Source organism: Planococcus citri, chromosome 3 (genome assembly GCF_950023065.1).
Source record: "Planococcus citri chromosome 3, ihPlaCitr1.1, whole genome shotgun sequence".
In the NCBI taxonomy this organism is placed as follows: Eukaryota; Metazoa; Arthropoda; class Insecta; order Hemiptera; family Pseudococcidae; genus Planococcus; species Planococcus citri.
In genome coordinates, this window is record NC_088679.1 from 21,856,753 (window position 1) to 21,874,428 (window position 17,676).

Below are 17,676 nucleotides of genomic sequence, written 5' to 3' on the forward strand. Positions count from 1 at the left end.
CACAAGGAGGAAATCAACAACAAACATTACCAGTGAAACAAATGGAAATGGATGGCGTAATGCCAGACTACGGTCAAGAATACACCCCCGATTACGGGTATGATAACTACGGCAATTATGTCGATTTCAACAACACAAATTATGATAATAATTTGGATGATAGCTACCCAGACACAGCCTCTAATTCATCGCAGAATTATTTCGATACATCGATGACTCAAACACAAGCACCTATGACATATCAATATTCACCGGTATTTCAAGCACCCACATACTACCCCTACCCGCTAATGCAAATGCAAATGCCGACTTTCATGCCACAGGTAGATCCAAATGCGCTCGCAGCTCAACAAGCAGCACTACAAGCGCTAAATGAACAACAAGCTGCGCAGCAGCAATCATCGAATGTAACTCAAGGTACACTCACAGCGCCGGTAAACGCGCTAAACCAAACGAATGCGCAAACACAAGCGCAAATTACGATTTTACCTCCTCCGAAGAAGGAAACTGAAGAGGAGAAGAAGAAACGTTTAGAAAAAGAAAAAGCTGACAAACTTACGGGAAACAAGTAGAGCTAGGCGACGCGGAGGCTTCGTCTAGCAAAATGCTTCCTCCACCGATTATGCAAAAAAATGCATTCACAGAAGACTATATATGGATAGGCGACGGTATCGTACACTTTATAAGACGAGGAACGGTACGCAGAGCCGAACAACTACCAGAATATATAAGGGACCAGATTGACATTAGAACATTACTAAAACTAGTTTGCAAAACCAACTTTCCAAAAAATGCCAAATACATACTGTCCGCAGGACAAATTGAATTTAATCACTTTAATGCGCCTACTGAAATGGTAAAAGACAAATTACGTTTAATCGTAAACGCACTGCTAGAAAAAGGAGCGGAACGAATAATACTATTAATGCCAATAGCAAAACCACCGAAGAAAGGTGAACAAGGCACGAGCCTACATCGATACAAAGAGTATCGTAAGATGTTCCAAGAAATAGCAGACGACCACCCTAGAGTGACATTTCATAAGCAAATAGCTTACGAATTCTTACGCACTGAAACAGTCGAAAGTAACAAAAAAGGATGGTTCATTCAACCCGAAGAATCACCCAACGGAGAGGTTATGCCGATTGAGGCTACTTTTCACTATTGTCAAGCATACGACAGGTATTATCCTGACATGGCGATGTACCCCATAGTAATGGACTTATTATGCAAAATATTGCTAGATATAGACGATTCAGGCGAAGAAATGCCCAAAACAGGTAGTCTATTGAAAGAACCAATAAGCTACGTACGAGAAAATAAATTCAGCGAATGCTGTACACAAAAAGCTCAAGACAAAATACAACTTAATCGCAACATGATGAAAACTTTAGTAGCTGTTTTAGCTCAAAAAGTAAGTATAGATCCAGCTACTGGAGAATACATGCGAAGAGAATTTCGATCACAAGAAAACGGAAAAGCCGAATTCGTAAGAATAATTTACGATCCACCTACAAAAAGTGCACAGCTTTCAAAACCTTATAATACAGAAACGGCAATGAAGCCGAAAGCAAAGAAACATATCTTAGAAGAACAAAAACAGATCGAAGATGACGATAAAACTGACATTGAAAATGAAATAAAAACATTTGAGGTAAAATCCTTGAACATGAATGGTACTATACCACCGGACAAAATTGTACACTATGACTATTACGAATACGATTCGATACTTGGAATGAAAAAAATTAAAATAGACAACCTCGGAAATCGAGAAATTTACGAAGACAAAGCATCACAAATGAGACCAAATGATCGTCTGAACGAGGCAATTTTAATGATGCCTGACATAATGGACTTAAATGATGTACAACTATCATTTGTAGACAATTTAAAAGACGATCCATGGATCAAAATATCCAAATATGAGCCAGACGAGGATGAAGAACATCCAAATCAAATCAAAAAAATAGAATTGACATTAGAGCAAAAAGCTTTAGACATTTTAGAATTTATGAAAACAAATGAGAGTGAAGCTCGTCACGAAACAAATTTACAACGACCAACAATAAACACAGAAGATTACTACTGCGCAATCCCCATATTTATAGACAACGTACCTATACCAGCTCAGCTGGACACGGGGGCATTGCCCAATGCAATGACAAAACCGGTAGTAGATTACCTAACAAGAGAGCATCCACAATGGATCAAATACATAAAACTGGACCACCCAGTAAACTTAAAATTAGCTGATAATAAAATCATACGAGCAATGACACATATTGTAGAGGTATGTGTACGCATAGGCAACCATATGCTAACAATGCCATTTTTTATACTAGACACTGACGGATACAGCGTCATAATTGGTAGACTTTCACTAAGATACTTAGGTATAAAAATTGACTGTGAAAATGGTCAAGAACGAGCTATCTGCAACCCTAAGAATGGTATACCGTTCACAATACCTTTCCTCACAGAAGATGAACGTTTTGAACTAACACCTAGATTTGGTTATGGTAGCTTACCATTGAAAAACATGATGGTATGTCCACAAAATGTACACAGTACAGTACGAATGATAAAAAATCATACACAGTACCTAGATGAAGATTGGACTCACGAACAAGAAAAAGCCAGAGAGCTTTACAAGAAAAATATGAAAATAGACTTAAACAATCTCGTAGTTAAGGGATGGATTACTCTTGAAGAAGCAAACAATGCTTGGAAAGAACTAGAAGAATATTGTGACATTTTCAGCTTTAATGCTGGTAAATACAAGGGCGAACAAGTCCGATTCAAATTTATAAATGACGGTAAAGAACCTGATTTGAAAAAATGGAGAGGAGAAAAATTCCGACCCTCACAAAAGATAATTGAATCTTTACGACGAGCTATATCAAAAATGCTGAAATTAGGCATAATTAGACCTTCAAGGTCAAACTACATAAACACCACAGCTCCAGTAATTAAAAAATCTGGAGACATACGTTTATGCCTAGACGCTGACGAATTAAACGCAGTGTTACAAAAAGTACTCACTGAACCAAGTCCGATAGAATGGATAATTTACGAGAACACAAGTGACAAATATTTTTGTACTCTTGACTTTACGTCAGGATTTTGGCAACTTGTTCTACATGAAGCTTCACGAAAATTCACAGCGTTCCAAGTATGCGGACAAGTATATGAGTTCTGTAGACTCCCTTACGGTTTAAAAATATCAAGTGGAGAATTCGTCCACATGATGAACCAAGTCATTCCTGACCAGAAAGGAATCACAAAATTCGTCGATGACGTGAAGGTATCTGGAGCTACATTCCAAGAAACTCTAAAAAGACTACTACACGTATTCGAACGTATTCGTGAAAACGGACTGAAATTAAATCCTACAAAAACACAATTTTTTCGCGAATATGCGGAGCACTTAGGATTTGTAATATCCAAAGACGAAATTTCCAAACAAAAGGATAAAGTTACCAAATTTATGGAATTTGTGGATAAACATACAAACAAAAAAGGTAAATTTAATATCACGACAGTAAAACAATTACTACAACTAATTGGACTTACAGGTCTATATAGGAATTTTATTCCAAATTACATGCAATTATTGCGACCAATTTATAACTTGACTGTAGGTAAAAGTGCTAAAGATGGCAAAATACTGTGGGGCCCAGCCCAAGAAGAAGCTTTTGAAAAGCTGAAGACAGAATTCTGTGCAGATTTTACACTGAAGCCACCACCTCCTGACGTCGAGTTATATCTCGATACGTACGTAAGTGAAGATGCTATGAACGCAGTTCTATTTTACATTACAAATAAAGACAAAGAAGACGAACAAAAGCATATATGCTTATTTGTATCGATCGCATTCGAAGCTCACCAAAAGAATTTTACTCCTTTTGATAAGGATATGATGGCGCTAGTCCAAGTACTTAAACGCCTACAAATGTGGGTATTCGGACGTGTAATTCACGTAAAGAAAAACCTATTAGCCACAATAAATAAATACAGAGACATGATGCAAACGCATCGCAAAGCAGCATATTGGATTACAATGCTCAACTGCTTTGACCTACAATTTTCAATGACCAAATCAAATAGGATGCTCTATATGATGAAAGCACCTGAACTTGAAATAAAAAATTTCGAAACGATGATTTCTACTTTTGACTTAAAATTTTTGGACGAAAATGTCCCAAGACTTTTTGACAAAATGTCAAACATATCAAAATATCAACAAACTGATGAAAATTGCATCGCAATGATGAAAATAATGAAGGAATATATACCTGTGAAAAACAAAAAAGAATTAGACAAAAAGAAACGGTTACTAAACCGATACAAAATTGTAAATCAATGCAATACGAATATCGGAGAACGTAATGAATCCGACACAGATGAAGAGATTCAAGACACTGCTAAGAAAAAAGAAATTCTGATGAAAAGACTAGAAGACGATACATACGTTCCCTACTTGCCAACAGAACTCTTTTATGACACAGTCGATTTTTTACATACTGCCTATGGCCACACTAGTGCAAATAAATTAGACGCAGCATTTCGTCGCATTTATTACCATCCAAAATCACTCGATTACATTCGAGAAATCACTAATGCATGTATAATATGCAAACTCAATAAAAATTACGCTCAGCCAAAAGTGCTTGAATTCGGAAAAATAGAAGCCTACTCAATGGGAGAGGTACTCTCTGTAGACATTTATGGACCAGTTCCAGCTATACAAGGGGCACCTAGATACCTACTAGTAGCCAAAGACATTTTCACGGGTAGAAATTGGCTAAGATCGATGCCAGAAATCAAAAAAGAAAACGTTTGTCGAGAGATGAAAACAATCCTAGAATGGATAGACAAAAAGGGTATTAAACCTAAGAAAGTAATCTCAGACAATGGGAAACAATTCATCAATGACGACTGGTACAACCTGCTGGAAGACAGGAATATAAAAGTGGCACACACGAATGCCTACAATCCACAATCGTCGTCGGTTGAACGCACGATGCGGATTATTGGAGACAAACTCCGGACTAAAATTAATAAATTACACGATCCCTTTACAACGCACATATGGTGGCATACATACGTTCAAGAAATTGAAGATGAAATAAATAACACACCAGGTCCTTTTGGATTTAAACCCAATGAGGCCTGGGGCATCCAAGACTGTATTACTGACAAAATGCCACACAAAGGGGCCAAGTATGATTTTAAACATAAACTGATAAAGTTGTTACATAAATTAGCAAAGATTAAACTACCTTCGATGACAATCGAACAAAATCACAAAACAACATTAATCCCTGAAAAGGATGTATACTCGGATCCGGACGGCTATGCGAGAGTGACAGCTGATGGAGCCTGCTCCAAGAATGGAGACGAAGACGCCGTAGCAGGCATTGGAATTTGTTTTTCAACTGACAGTACAAAAAATATTTCACAGAAATTGGAATTTGACGGTGAATTTAGTCTATCTAATAACTATGCCGAACTAAAGGCAATTATAGTCGCACTAGAGACAATGTTAAAGAACAACTTTAAGAAAGTAAAATGCTTTTCGGACTCAAATTATGCGATCAAAGCATTAAACTATACTGTCACAAGATGGCAACAAAACAACTGGCTTAATTCTCGTAAGAAGCCAGTACACCACAAAATTTTATTTGAACGAATTTTGGAATTAGTGAAAAAATTCACAAGTGTACAGTTTATACACGTCTATGCTCGTAAAATCGAGTACACAAACGTAATTGCAGATCAATTGGCGAAAAAAGCAGTCTACACGACTGAACACATGAAGTCCAAAGTGGAATCAATGACTCCTTCTCAAATAATTGAGAATTACATACGCGAAAGGCGTAGACTACAACGTATTGAAGAAGAATACAAATACAATAAGGAGCATCCTGATCCTACTATCTTGAAAAAAGGAGACATGGTTCTACTCACGAACCATAAACAATCCAGCAAGGACAAGTGTACTGGAGAAAAATTTTACCCTAAAAAAGTGGGTCCCTACCTAGTAATAAAACGTACAGGAATAAATTCCTATTTACTAGAGCCCACAGACGACTCAAACATCAATCGTGTAGCCAACATAAGGCAACTCACTCTTTTCCTAACTCAAAAGGAGATCGATAGAATGGAAAAAGACGACAAGTTACATTCATACATTGATCAACGAAAAATGATTGACAAAATCAAAGACTTCCTAAACAAACATAAACATGATGATCAAAAATCATCAACAACTGACTCGGAAGAGGACATGCTTGAAAGAATTCAAGGCATACCATTAGCAACTGATGCGGAAAAGAAAATTTTCCACGAAGGATCAAAAATGGTCATAAAAAAACTTATTGACGTTGCTAGAGAGCAAAGACTTCAATTACGTAATAAAAAGAAATTAGAAGCGCAGCTTCAGCCCAAACAAACACAAAATGAGGAAAAAGAAAGTACTCAGGACAAAAATTCGACAGACGAATCAACTGGGGCACAAAAAGCTCGAAAGCTACGCAAAAAATTATACAAAAAGCGTAAACAAGAAAAATCAGACAATGAAGCTAAAAAAGCTGAAACTAAAAAGAAAAAGCGAGTAAAACTTGCAGCGAATTTTACGAAGCCGCCACCGTACTCGCAACAAGTGATTGCAAACACGTATTCCACGCAGCATGCGTAAGAGACATGTGTACCGAGGCAAGTGCCAACGGACAACAAATGGTCCTCTGCCCACGTGATCAGTGTAACATGACACTTTACGCCTCACAATTTCATTTAATGCAGACAACGCTACAAGCGCTAGACTTACGTGCGCTGGCAAACTCGGCGGTGGAAATTGAAGCTCAATTCTGGCAGGATAGTCATGCCACTAGTGAGCAACAAATCGCGCAAACCCAAGCTTTAGTAGCGAAGCTACAGGCAGAACTTACGAGTACGAAAACTCAACTCGCTAAGACTAAAAGTCTTTACCAATTAGCTTTATCTAAAGCTAATGAGAGGCGATCACGATCAAGATCGACTACACCAGCGAGAAACGCTGACGACGCATCCGTTATTCTCAGCACAGCTGCGAACGTATTATCAGTTCAATCTGACAACACAAACCAACCTGGTACATCAACATCGTCACCAGCTTCCTACGCAGCTGCAGCCGCAATCCAACCGGACTTCGAAAACATTCAACGTCCGATACATGAATACAGACCACCGCTAAAAAGTACACAAGGTCAAAAATTGCCAACAGGCAATATTCAGAAGAGTTTTGCTCCGAACCCAATGATAAGAGGCCGAGCTCCGACTCCTACGTACAATTCACAACAACAGATGTTACAACATCAAATGCCGCCGCCACGGCTACCAAGAGGAGTATCTCCCGGCAACATTCGAATGTCGAAAGCAAATCAACAACGTGCCGCAGCAGCACAGCAGCAAATGGCACCAAATGCCAACGTAAATCTGGCAGCAGCCAGACCTGACCAGGTACCTCCTCACGTTTCGGTGATGGACCAGGTACCACAATACGACGATCAAGGCAAATTGATACCACCTGCGCTACACACGCCATCGACACAAACACGCAGCATTTATCGAACTCAACAGACAAAAAGTCGAAGCAAACAAGAACGTGAACGTAAAGGACCTTTCACACAGACGAAACGAGAACACGATCGATTTTTTCGACGATATGCGATAAAAGCAACGACTTTATTTCCATTTTTTCCACTACAATTCTACCCTTGTCGATATTCACTTCTTGCGACGTTTAACAATCAAGCCGCGAACGGCGTATACACTGCAATTGCAGCTCAAGATGTCCTAATGATGGGAGATGGGTATATCTGGGGAATGATCCAGTATATGCTACGACTACGAGAGAATATGCTACAAGCATTACATCCAGGACTATACCGACGTGATTTGAGTATCGTTGACCTCATCGATACGTTAACAAAACTAAAACACGCACCACCGCGAGTCATGTACTCAATTGGAAACTGGGACATGTTTAATGGCATGTCTGCGAGGACTTTCCGCGATCATTATGCGGTACTACTACGACTCATGCGAAAGTATAAGGTTAGAGAAATCTACCTTATGCCACTAATGTATTTTCCCGACCAGAATGAACAGCTGGTAGCAGCTTATACGAAAGTTTTCACGGATTCATGGTCGAGAACCTACAACGGTATCGTAGAGATAATGGGACCTGAAAACTTTTTTGGCAACATGCGACCGAACATGGACGACTTCGGACCGTGGTTTGAACCAGAGGTCTATCACGATTACGTATTCGCAATCCGCGACGACCTCATCATGCCGCCAAAAGATCCGAAAGAGCGGGAACGTGAAGAGAACGAAGGAGAAGAAGACGCCTTCCAATATTACGACGATGATACTTCTTCGGAATACTCGCAATCATCTCAACATTTCGTTCAACAGGACGATGAATTTCCGGAAAAACAAGCCGAACTGCAATTCGAAAGTCCAGGAACGGATTACATACCGATTGGTCAGCAACAAGCTGGAGCTAACGACAATACACTCGTAAACGCTGGACTTAGTCAAGCCAACTTGGAGCAATTCAACGCTCAACACGCGCAACAAGCGCAACAACATGTTGCAATGGAAGGTATTGAAACCACACCGGATACGGTACAAAAAATGGTTGATATACCTGGAGGACAACAAATGATGAACATTTCGACTACCAGATTCAATCAAGCCTGCGACGAATTGAATCAAACTATTCAGCAACATGCTCCTGAAACAAAACAAATGCAACCATTTGGAAACAATCAAGTTGCAAAACACCAAGGGCTACCCCCAACGATCGATAAACCAGCTTTCACCATTGTAAGAGATGGAAAAACTGAGTACACTGGACACAGTCCAAAAACACCTGAGAAAATGGAGGAAGGAGTGGAAACGACTGTTCAACCAGGAACGGTTCCATTTTCCGAATACCCTTCAACATCAAACCCTGGTACGCCACAGGCGCCGATAAACACGACGCAAGGATCCACAGGACCATCGCCGAATAAGTCGCAAAATGCAGCAAACTTCCTTACTAGCACGCCGAAACCTCAACGCCAACAAGGCGAAGCGAATAGCAACAAAGATACCGCAAACGCTACAATCAACCACGAAGATGCTGACATGCCAGAGAGCTAATACGATACAATCGTAAACACGACTTAGACACAGTCTAATACATAAAATCTGGTGAAAAATAACAACTACGTACGACTCAGAAAAGATAGAAATTTTGGCCATTTTTGAAATAATAATTTCAACTTCCAAATTGTAGGTACCTATCCGAAGAAAAGTAGGTACTGATAAATTCAAAAAAGGTTTGTACCTAGGGACCATTTTCACCAGAATTTTCATTAAAAAATCTTCCACTCGAAGTCGTATTTTTATTTTCGTAGTTTTGAACTTTGTTTAATTTTCCAAAATCGAGTGGACTAACGTAAAATTGCAAAAAATGAGTCGAAATTACCTTTTAACCTAATCGCGCAGCGATATCAAATTGACATTTTGTAAAAATTACCCACAGGGTACCTTATTAATCAACTTTCTCAACAGCAATCGTCGAAGTATTATCGTAGTCGCCACTGACTTGGCATCATCGCAACCAAGGCGAGGTAACATTCCGCCAACGTTTTCAACGTCGTTATCTGTATTCAAAGAAGTCAACTTTAACATCCGACGATAATCATCTGTATTTTGGTTCGATAATTCGATTAATCCGCTACGTTGCATTTTCGATTGATATATATTGTGCTGATTGTTATAATTTGATTACATGTAATTTTACTCGGTCACAGACTGATTAATTTTTGTTTATCTATAATTGTGTTTTCGAAAGGACTGAGTAGAGTTAGTGTTATTTTGTAGAATTGACAAATTTCTCCACGCATCTATACAGTCCTATTTTCTATTGTATTTTGTTAACTTTTTGTAAATTTTTAGAAGTTCTAAGTTTTTTGTAATATTTTCACACTCGAGTTGCGACACGACTCACTACCACAGGTAGACGACAAGTACCTTCAACTTGGATGCACAGCATCCAACTTTCGGTTCGCTTCTTCGACTTTGTCTCGCCTATCCTTTTCGATTTGGGAGTTTGAAAAAATTATTAGTTTAGGGAAAACGTCTTTATTTTTGATTTCTGTCGCTAGATAGCACATACTTACCCGATGTTTTCAACTTTGTGTATTCTGTCCTTATTCGTTGCTCGTATCTTCGGATGCGATAGCGGGTGGTGCAGGGTCGCGAAGGGGAGCTTCGGGGGTATTGCTACGTGCACAGTGGGCTAAAATTGGATTTACTCTGCCTCGAATTTCCCGCAGTGGAACACCACGAGGGGCAGAGACTGCTCCCACAGGGACCAGCCTTACAGCTTCGACATATCTTTCTCTCTCTGATCCGTGCTTTCCACGACTGGTTATACTCATTGAGTAAAGCCACGAAGGGGCATATGATAGAGGGGAGATATGCCGGACCTGTAAGGGTTATATAGGATTAAGTATATGTGTTGGTAACACTGATCACGCGTCGCGACACAGGGCTACAAGCCCACGGAGCGGCGCTGCGGCCGATTGTTATATTGTTGAGGTACGTAGTGATCGGACGTGTCGACGCGGTATAATCTCGGTGGTGTATTATAGCCATAATTGGCAAGAAAGCGTATTATATTAGTTTTAATTGTGTTTAATTATAAGTAATTAGTGTTAAGTGTTAAGTATCGTGTTGATACATATAAACCTTCTTAAAAGGTATTTAACTGTGTTTATTCTTTTACGTTTAATACAAAGTGTCTTACACGTGACTACATTTTACTTATTGTGTGATATAATTGATATAGCCTTTGGCCGGGGTAAGTAATATTCTCAGAGTATTCAGCTTATGCAAGTATCACCAAGTGGTACTTAATATCATTATATTTACAGAATGTAAAATTCTTTATCAGGAAAGTCCACTTACTTCAAAAAAAAAAAAAAAAAGTCAGGTCTTTCAGATACTTACGAAAAAGATACGCATCGTCGACTTTTGAGTTACAGAAGCCAAAATAAGGGTATAGAGGCACCAAATATGGACCACTTTTTTTTGGAGGATTGCCACTTGAAAACTATAGGGGGTAGAAACCTCCACAAAAAAGGCTTAAAATGAAGTTCCATCCTTCCACTAACACTGTACAAAACTTCAGGGGTGAAGGTCAACTTTAAGTATGTTTTTTTTTATTGTTGAGCGATGAGTGTCAAAATGACAGTTCGAAATTTTGGACGCCTAATATGGACCACCTATAAAATTTCAAAACAAACATACTATCACATTTTTCAAAAGGTCATATTTATTTGTAGAAATGAACAAAAAAACTTATTCTAAGCAGTTCAGGTTAATTTTGAATATTTTTTTTTAAATCGTTGAATGACTGGTTTCAAAATGACAGTTCAAAATTTTGAATGCCTAATATGGACCACCTAAAGAATAATTTCAAAATAAACATATTTTTAAGTTTCAAAACATCATATTTATTAGTAGAAATGAACAAAAAAAAGTATTTCAAGCATTCCCCTTTTCAGCGGCTGTAAAAAATGAGTAAAAAATTCAATATCACAGGTGGTCCATATTAGCGCACTCCATAAAAAAAAACTTTGCACCAAAAATTTCTGTACATACCCTCATTTTTAGCAAAAACTGATCACTCCAGCAGAAACTACATACATCCTTTTTTGATATTATAAACATCAATGACATTTAGAAAATTACACCACATATATATTTTAATAAAAGTTGAAAAACACACTAAAAAATTTTTTCAGTGTCTCAAAACAGATTTTTGTAAATTTCTCAGCGAGTTTTGACTTTACAGTTGTAATTTTTATCTCATTCGTTTTTTTGATGAAAAATACATCAGAATACATTTTTCCTGACAGATTGCGCTGATTACCAACAAGAACGGGCGCTGGTCCATATTGCGGACTGGTCCATAATTGGTGCCCTTACCCTTATCTCGAAAACTCACATTTATATTTTAAAAAAATTATAGAATTCGAACATGTAGGAAATTTTACGTCCTATACATATTTTTATTTTTAATTTTTTCGTATTAAGATGCTTGATTGGCATATAAAATTGTTTTTTTTTTACAATAAAAAACGATGAGAAAAATAAGGAAAATTTCAGCCAAAAATTGATTTCGTGAAACTACATCAGGTTGTAGAATTTGTTTTTCTGATGATCAGCATGAAAAATCATTATCATATTACACATATGAATTGAATTCAGTTCAGTCTCAATGTTCCTATAATCTTAGCTCCTGACATCTGAAGAGTAGGCAAAACATTATGCATGAATATTTCACCAATTTTACCTACCCCACCATTTTTTAAAAAATACACATTCGCACAGATGAATCTATGTACCCACTTGGGTAGCTTTTCTCAATGCAGCCTGTTCAACCCCCCCCTCCCCTCACCCACCTCACCCCCCCCCCCAATCCAAAACGCTTGAAAAAATTATTACGAAAAATCATATAACATCTTAGTTTTTATAATGGTGAGTTAATCTACAATTTTTTGATCTCCAGTATCAAATTTCACTCTTCAGAGTTCAGATCGCAACTTCAGATTTTCATAATGCCCTCGAAAAATTACACCACGCGATGATTCACCGAGATCTTCTCCAAAGACCATGAAACCGAATAAAAAAAATTCAAATTTCACCGCCCGAGGTCGAATACACGGTACAGATTAAGCTATAATAGTTACGTAATAAAATTGGATTTTGCGTCTACAATGGGATGTGATTTAACTTTCGTTAATGAGTATTATTAAAATCGAGTTTGGATTTTTTTTGCGGTAGTCTCCATCCGAAGCAGGTTCACTAACTGCAAAATTTGTCTCGAATTTGTTGCCTCCCTCGATAAAATTGTATAATAATAATTTATTCGTAACAAATTTCGACCAGGTGTATAATATGGCTTGGCTTGTGTTTTATTAGATATTAAAATTTTGAATCCCCATATTATAAACTGATACGTTCTCATCAATGTTTATATAATTGTTTAGAAAATTTACAAGTTTAATTGTGCGTGATCCGGTCTCCGGCGTATTAACGTGGCCAGTCGCTTAGATCTTTACAACCTGTTTCATGAACACGACAACAACGTATCCGTGTTCGACTAAATGCCAATTGCCATCTGTACTACGATGTATCGTACACGTATACACATGTTGTGCATAAAACGTGTTCGTATAGGCTAGGTAATTAAATGATACTGTATGGGATTTGTTCGAGTCTTTTTTCTCAAATTCGATTGTATCCTAAATCACCCCCCCTTCCCCCACCGCCACCCAACTCCTACCGATGTGAATTTAGAGACTCGCGGAGGAAGATATTACATACATTGACTCGTAAGTAGAATTATTACGTGTTTAATTGACGAGGCTTTAAAATTGAAAATTCACCGCACCGATAAATTTATCACTTCACGATTAATGTGTGTGGTTTTATCACATCGTATAATTCTATCGACAATCATCTCAAGTACTGGCGTATAGTAGGCTACATTTTATTTACGAGTTCATCGAAATCGAAAGGAAAGCATCAAACATTCGCATCGATAAGAATTCCAGCGAATTTATCGACATTGATTGATGTTTTCGCATAAATTATACCTATACCTATACGTAGATATCGATTTTGCCAATATTCGTCGATTTTTACGAAATAAGAGGGGAAAAAATTGAAGCGAAATTTCCAACGTGTTTTCTAATAACGAAAATGCGAGAAAGGAGTCTCTAGGTATATATACCGATAACTTGGCTGAAGAATAATTATTTCTAGAGTTTCTAGAGTAGGTACCTAGGTAACTAAATTACATAGTATTATTCTATTATAGTCTCGTTTCACATACCTGAATTCGCACCTGTTATGATGACCGTTTTACCTTTCAGATTTGTTCTACTGTAACATAACTTGAGTGTGCAATAATTATATATCCTTATTAGAATCAGCGTCAGTACGAACCCAAATAATGCTGATGCTATCGTGGCTGCGTATATTTTCCAACATGGCATACCTTGATCTTTATCCAAATCCATACTGACTCTGTAAAGCGCAAATTACATAACCGATTAATAGAGTAGGTACTTCTTTGTATACTTTGTATGTATGTATGTATGTATGTATGTATGTATGTATGTACAGTCTATATGCATAAATGGAGAAAATACACTCGATGGTCAAGATAACGTAGGTAAGTGTCTGCCTAATCTATTTCTCGACTTCGTGTGGGAGTCCCCACCGGAACAAAATTTTATTTTCGAGTGTCATTGCTGATGCTGAATCATTCTTTGACGCTCTTCTGTAGGTAAGTAGGTAGGTATTTTAATTATAGATACAAATTAATTTTGCCTATACCTAATGTGTTGAGAATAATGACTAATTACGTTTATGTGGATGAAAAATTTGATAGAATAATCATTAGCAACGGATGATCGTGATGAAAATGTGGAAAAAACATCTCTCGTTCAAATGAGAAATTAATGAGCGACGAAAAATTAGTGCTATTCATTAAGTTGGCATATCCGAGTATTTGGGTGTGTGTGTGGTTTTTTTTACTGTCTGTTTGACTGAATTTCGATGTTTAGGTACGTTGCGGAGATTTCGGTAAGTATTGTTTTGAGGTGTTATTTTTGGTAGGGAAGAGGAGGAGGGAGGAGAGAAAAAATACATTAAAAATAGAATTCGTCGATTGAGAAAATTTATCTATATTCAATGAAATTATGAACTTATTACCTACACAACTCTTTTATTTTTTCGTTTGCCAATTTTGGAACCCGGGGGGGGGTGTCATCCCTTAGGATTTTATAACGAAAGAAAACCATATGTGATAGTTGGTTACCTACACAAATAAGCATTTGATATACGTACTTTTTCCAGATTTTTAAAGTTAAGGCCACTTCTTGAGACTTTTATCATCCTGAAAGTTGAACTTTTCATAAAAAAGCTCAACTTCAATTTTTGAAATTTTTCGAAAAAATTCTCTGTATTTTCTTTAGTGAAAAAATTTACCAACAGGAACAATAGGTTCTCGAAGTTGGGTAGTTTCACTAGAAATTGACAGTACCTATCAAAAAAAGGACGCCCTTCGCCCTCCCCCCCTCCTTTATGTCTCTTAGACAAATTCAACACGTTCGAAACCACCACAAATCGACTCATGAGGATTGAAAATAGACTAAAAACAAAATGTAAACTCTCTAGATCAATTTGGTAAAATTTTGATTTTTTTCATTTTTGGGCTAAATTTGAATTTTTTAAAAATTGCCAAAAAATCGAAAAATGAATTTCAGCGTCTGAAATTTTGGCTGGTGGTGTATTTTAAGGTCCTACATCAATTCTTTTTCGTTCGGTTCAAAAAAATGTTTATATTGGTCGCAAAAAAAAACCACATTTTTGTAGGTTGTTTGAAGAAATGATGAGCTTGTTGCAGACAAATTTTGAATTTTTACGGATTTTGGCGGTAATAATTTTTGTGCCCATCCCTTCAGTTTGGAGATAAAGCGGTTCAGAGTAATCTTTGGACAATTTTACCCTCACCGCAGCGATGAAAAATTCTGAAAAAAATCGTGTCGAAAGCTTCACGTTTCCTCTACACATTCCAAGTGGTACCTAAACTTTACCTCCAATTATCATGGATACAGATTTTTTCCCGCCAAAAAACGGGTTCTCTGGATTAAGGCACTATAGCTTCAATCAGGTGAAATCGGTGGCCATCTTTTCGGCCATCTTTGGTGCAAAATGATGATTTCAACCTTAATCACAGCACAGTACAGCTGTTCGGCAAGTGACGTCACTGTGACGTTTCATATAAATTCTATTGTTATTTTGCATCAAAGATGGCCGAAAAGATGGCCACCGATTTCACCTGAGTGAAGCTATAGTGCCTTACTCTGGATATATGTACCAACTGAGGAGGCGAGGTGAGAGACAGAATTTTGGCTCAACATTTTTTTAGAGGTACTTACCCAACAATAATCCATCATGATTTCCCAAATTTGGAAACAGGGGCATTTGACCTATCTTACCTACCTTAGAATATGTATACTTTCTGGCTCTGAATTTAATTTCTAAATTTTTTGGAAATTTTCAAAAAATTTGTCCAATTTTTTACTGGAAAATTATTCCTAATTTTGAACAAATTAAAGTAGAAAGCTGTTCGATTTGTTTTCTAGGAAGGCTTAACAGTGTGTTGAGTCATTTCGAGGTATCCAATGAATTTTTCGATTTGAAATAATAAATGAAGTTGATTACTAGAAAGAAATATTAAATTTTTAAACCAACAGAAACAGTCGCTGAGAAGTTGAGCATGAGCTTGAATTGATCATGAAGACCATGAGACTGGATTATAGAGTTTTTCAAGCGCTGGGGGTTTCCTTTAATATAGGTAGATACCTTTTCGAAGGATTTTTGAATACTGAAGCCCACGAAAATCCGTCGATGACTCCAGAATTGCTCAAAATTGCAACTAATTGATTTAAAAGATCACAAATAAACAGAATTGGGATGAGCTGTTTTTTATGAAATGAATCAAAAATGCCACCCCATCTTATACTTCTGAAGCAAAATTTCAAAAAAATAAACTCAATTCGTGATCGTTGAACAAAATGGAGCTGTGGGAGCACAAATTCAATATAAGTGTTATGCACAAAAATACCACAACATTCAAATGAATTGATTGATTGAAGTTTCTAGGTTTTTTTCAACGCACTTTTGACGAAAGAAATACTTAAAACAAGAGTCAACTCAGACACTGTGATTGTGAGTTGGAGTTTTAAAAAAAAAACTGTTTGCCCAACCTTGCAAAGTTGCAAAACAAAGAGGCAACTGAATTTCAGTTTTCTTCCTCATTTTGATCAATTTCAAATTTTTATCCATGGAAATATAGACCAAATTTTAACCTTTCAAAAATCGTTGAAATTTTGCTGTCGCAATTTTAGGATACCCTTTCAATTTTTTTTGTCTGATTCATTTTCGAAAAAATCGTGATCATTTCTGCTCTAGCCTTTACACAAATACCCAACCTGTTTTGTGAAAAAACCGTCCAAGTTCCAAAAGATAGTAGGTACCTATTTTGAGACTCTGCGTCTACCTAGGTCATTGCCATCAAAATGTAAGACGACTTTTAGGATTCATACTGAGCGGTTGAAAATTTACTAATCGCTTATTTTTGGGTAAATTCGTATTCTGAAAATTTTTTCTTGTCAAATAAATATTTTGCATTGGGTAATAATTATGCCAAAACATCAAAGGTATCATTTCTAAAACTGGGAAAATATTTCGGGATCCAGTGGTGCCAATTTTTTGGTAACTATTACGAATTTCAAAAAAACCACAAAAATAGCCAAAAACTTATCAATTTTTTTCAACTTTTTGAATCTTGCAATAATCACCAAAAAATTGGCACCATTGGTTCTCAAAATATTTCCCAAGTTTCAGAACTTATATCTTTCAATGTTTTGACTTGAATGAGAAATATTTCACATAAAAAAATTTTAAACACGAATTTATCCGAAGCTAAAAAAAAGTCGATTTGCAAACCAACCGCTTACTAGAACCCTAAAAGTGGTTTTGGATTTTGATGGA

At 37.0% G+C, this 17,676-nt stretch overlaps 1 protein-coding gene across 2 annotated transcripts in view; it reads right to left on the reverse strand.

Moving 5' to 3' along the window:
* The window catches only part of LOC135838681 (retinol dehydrogenase 14), a 39,172-nt gene that overhangs the window by 13,722 nt on the left and 7,774 nt on the right, over window positions 1-17,676 (reverse strand). For both annotated transcript variants that reach the window (XM_065354415.1, XM_065354414.1), the window contains exon 2: window positions 13,946-14,139. In XM_065354415.1, the coding sequence (XP_065210487.1) occupies window positions 13,946-14,132 (187 nt within the window). In that variant the 5' untranslated portion in view covers window positions 14,133-14,139. The remainder of the gene's footprint in view (window positions 1-13,945; window positions 14,140-17,676) is intronic.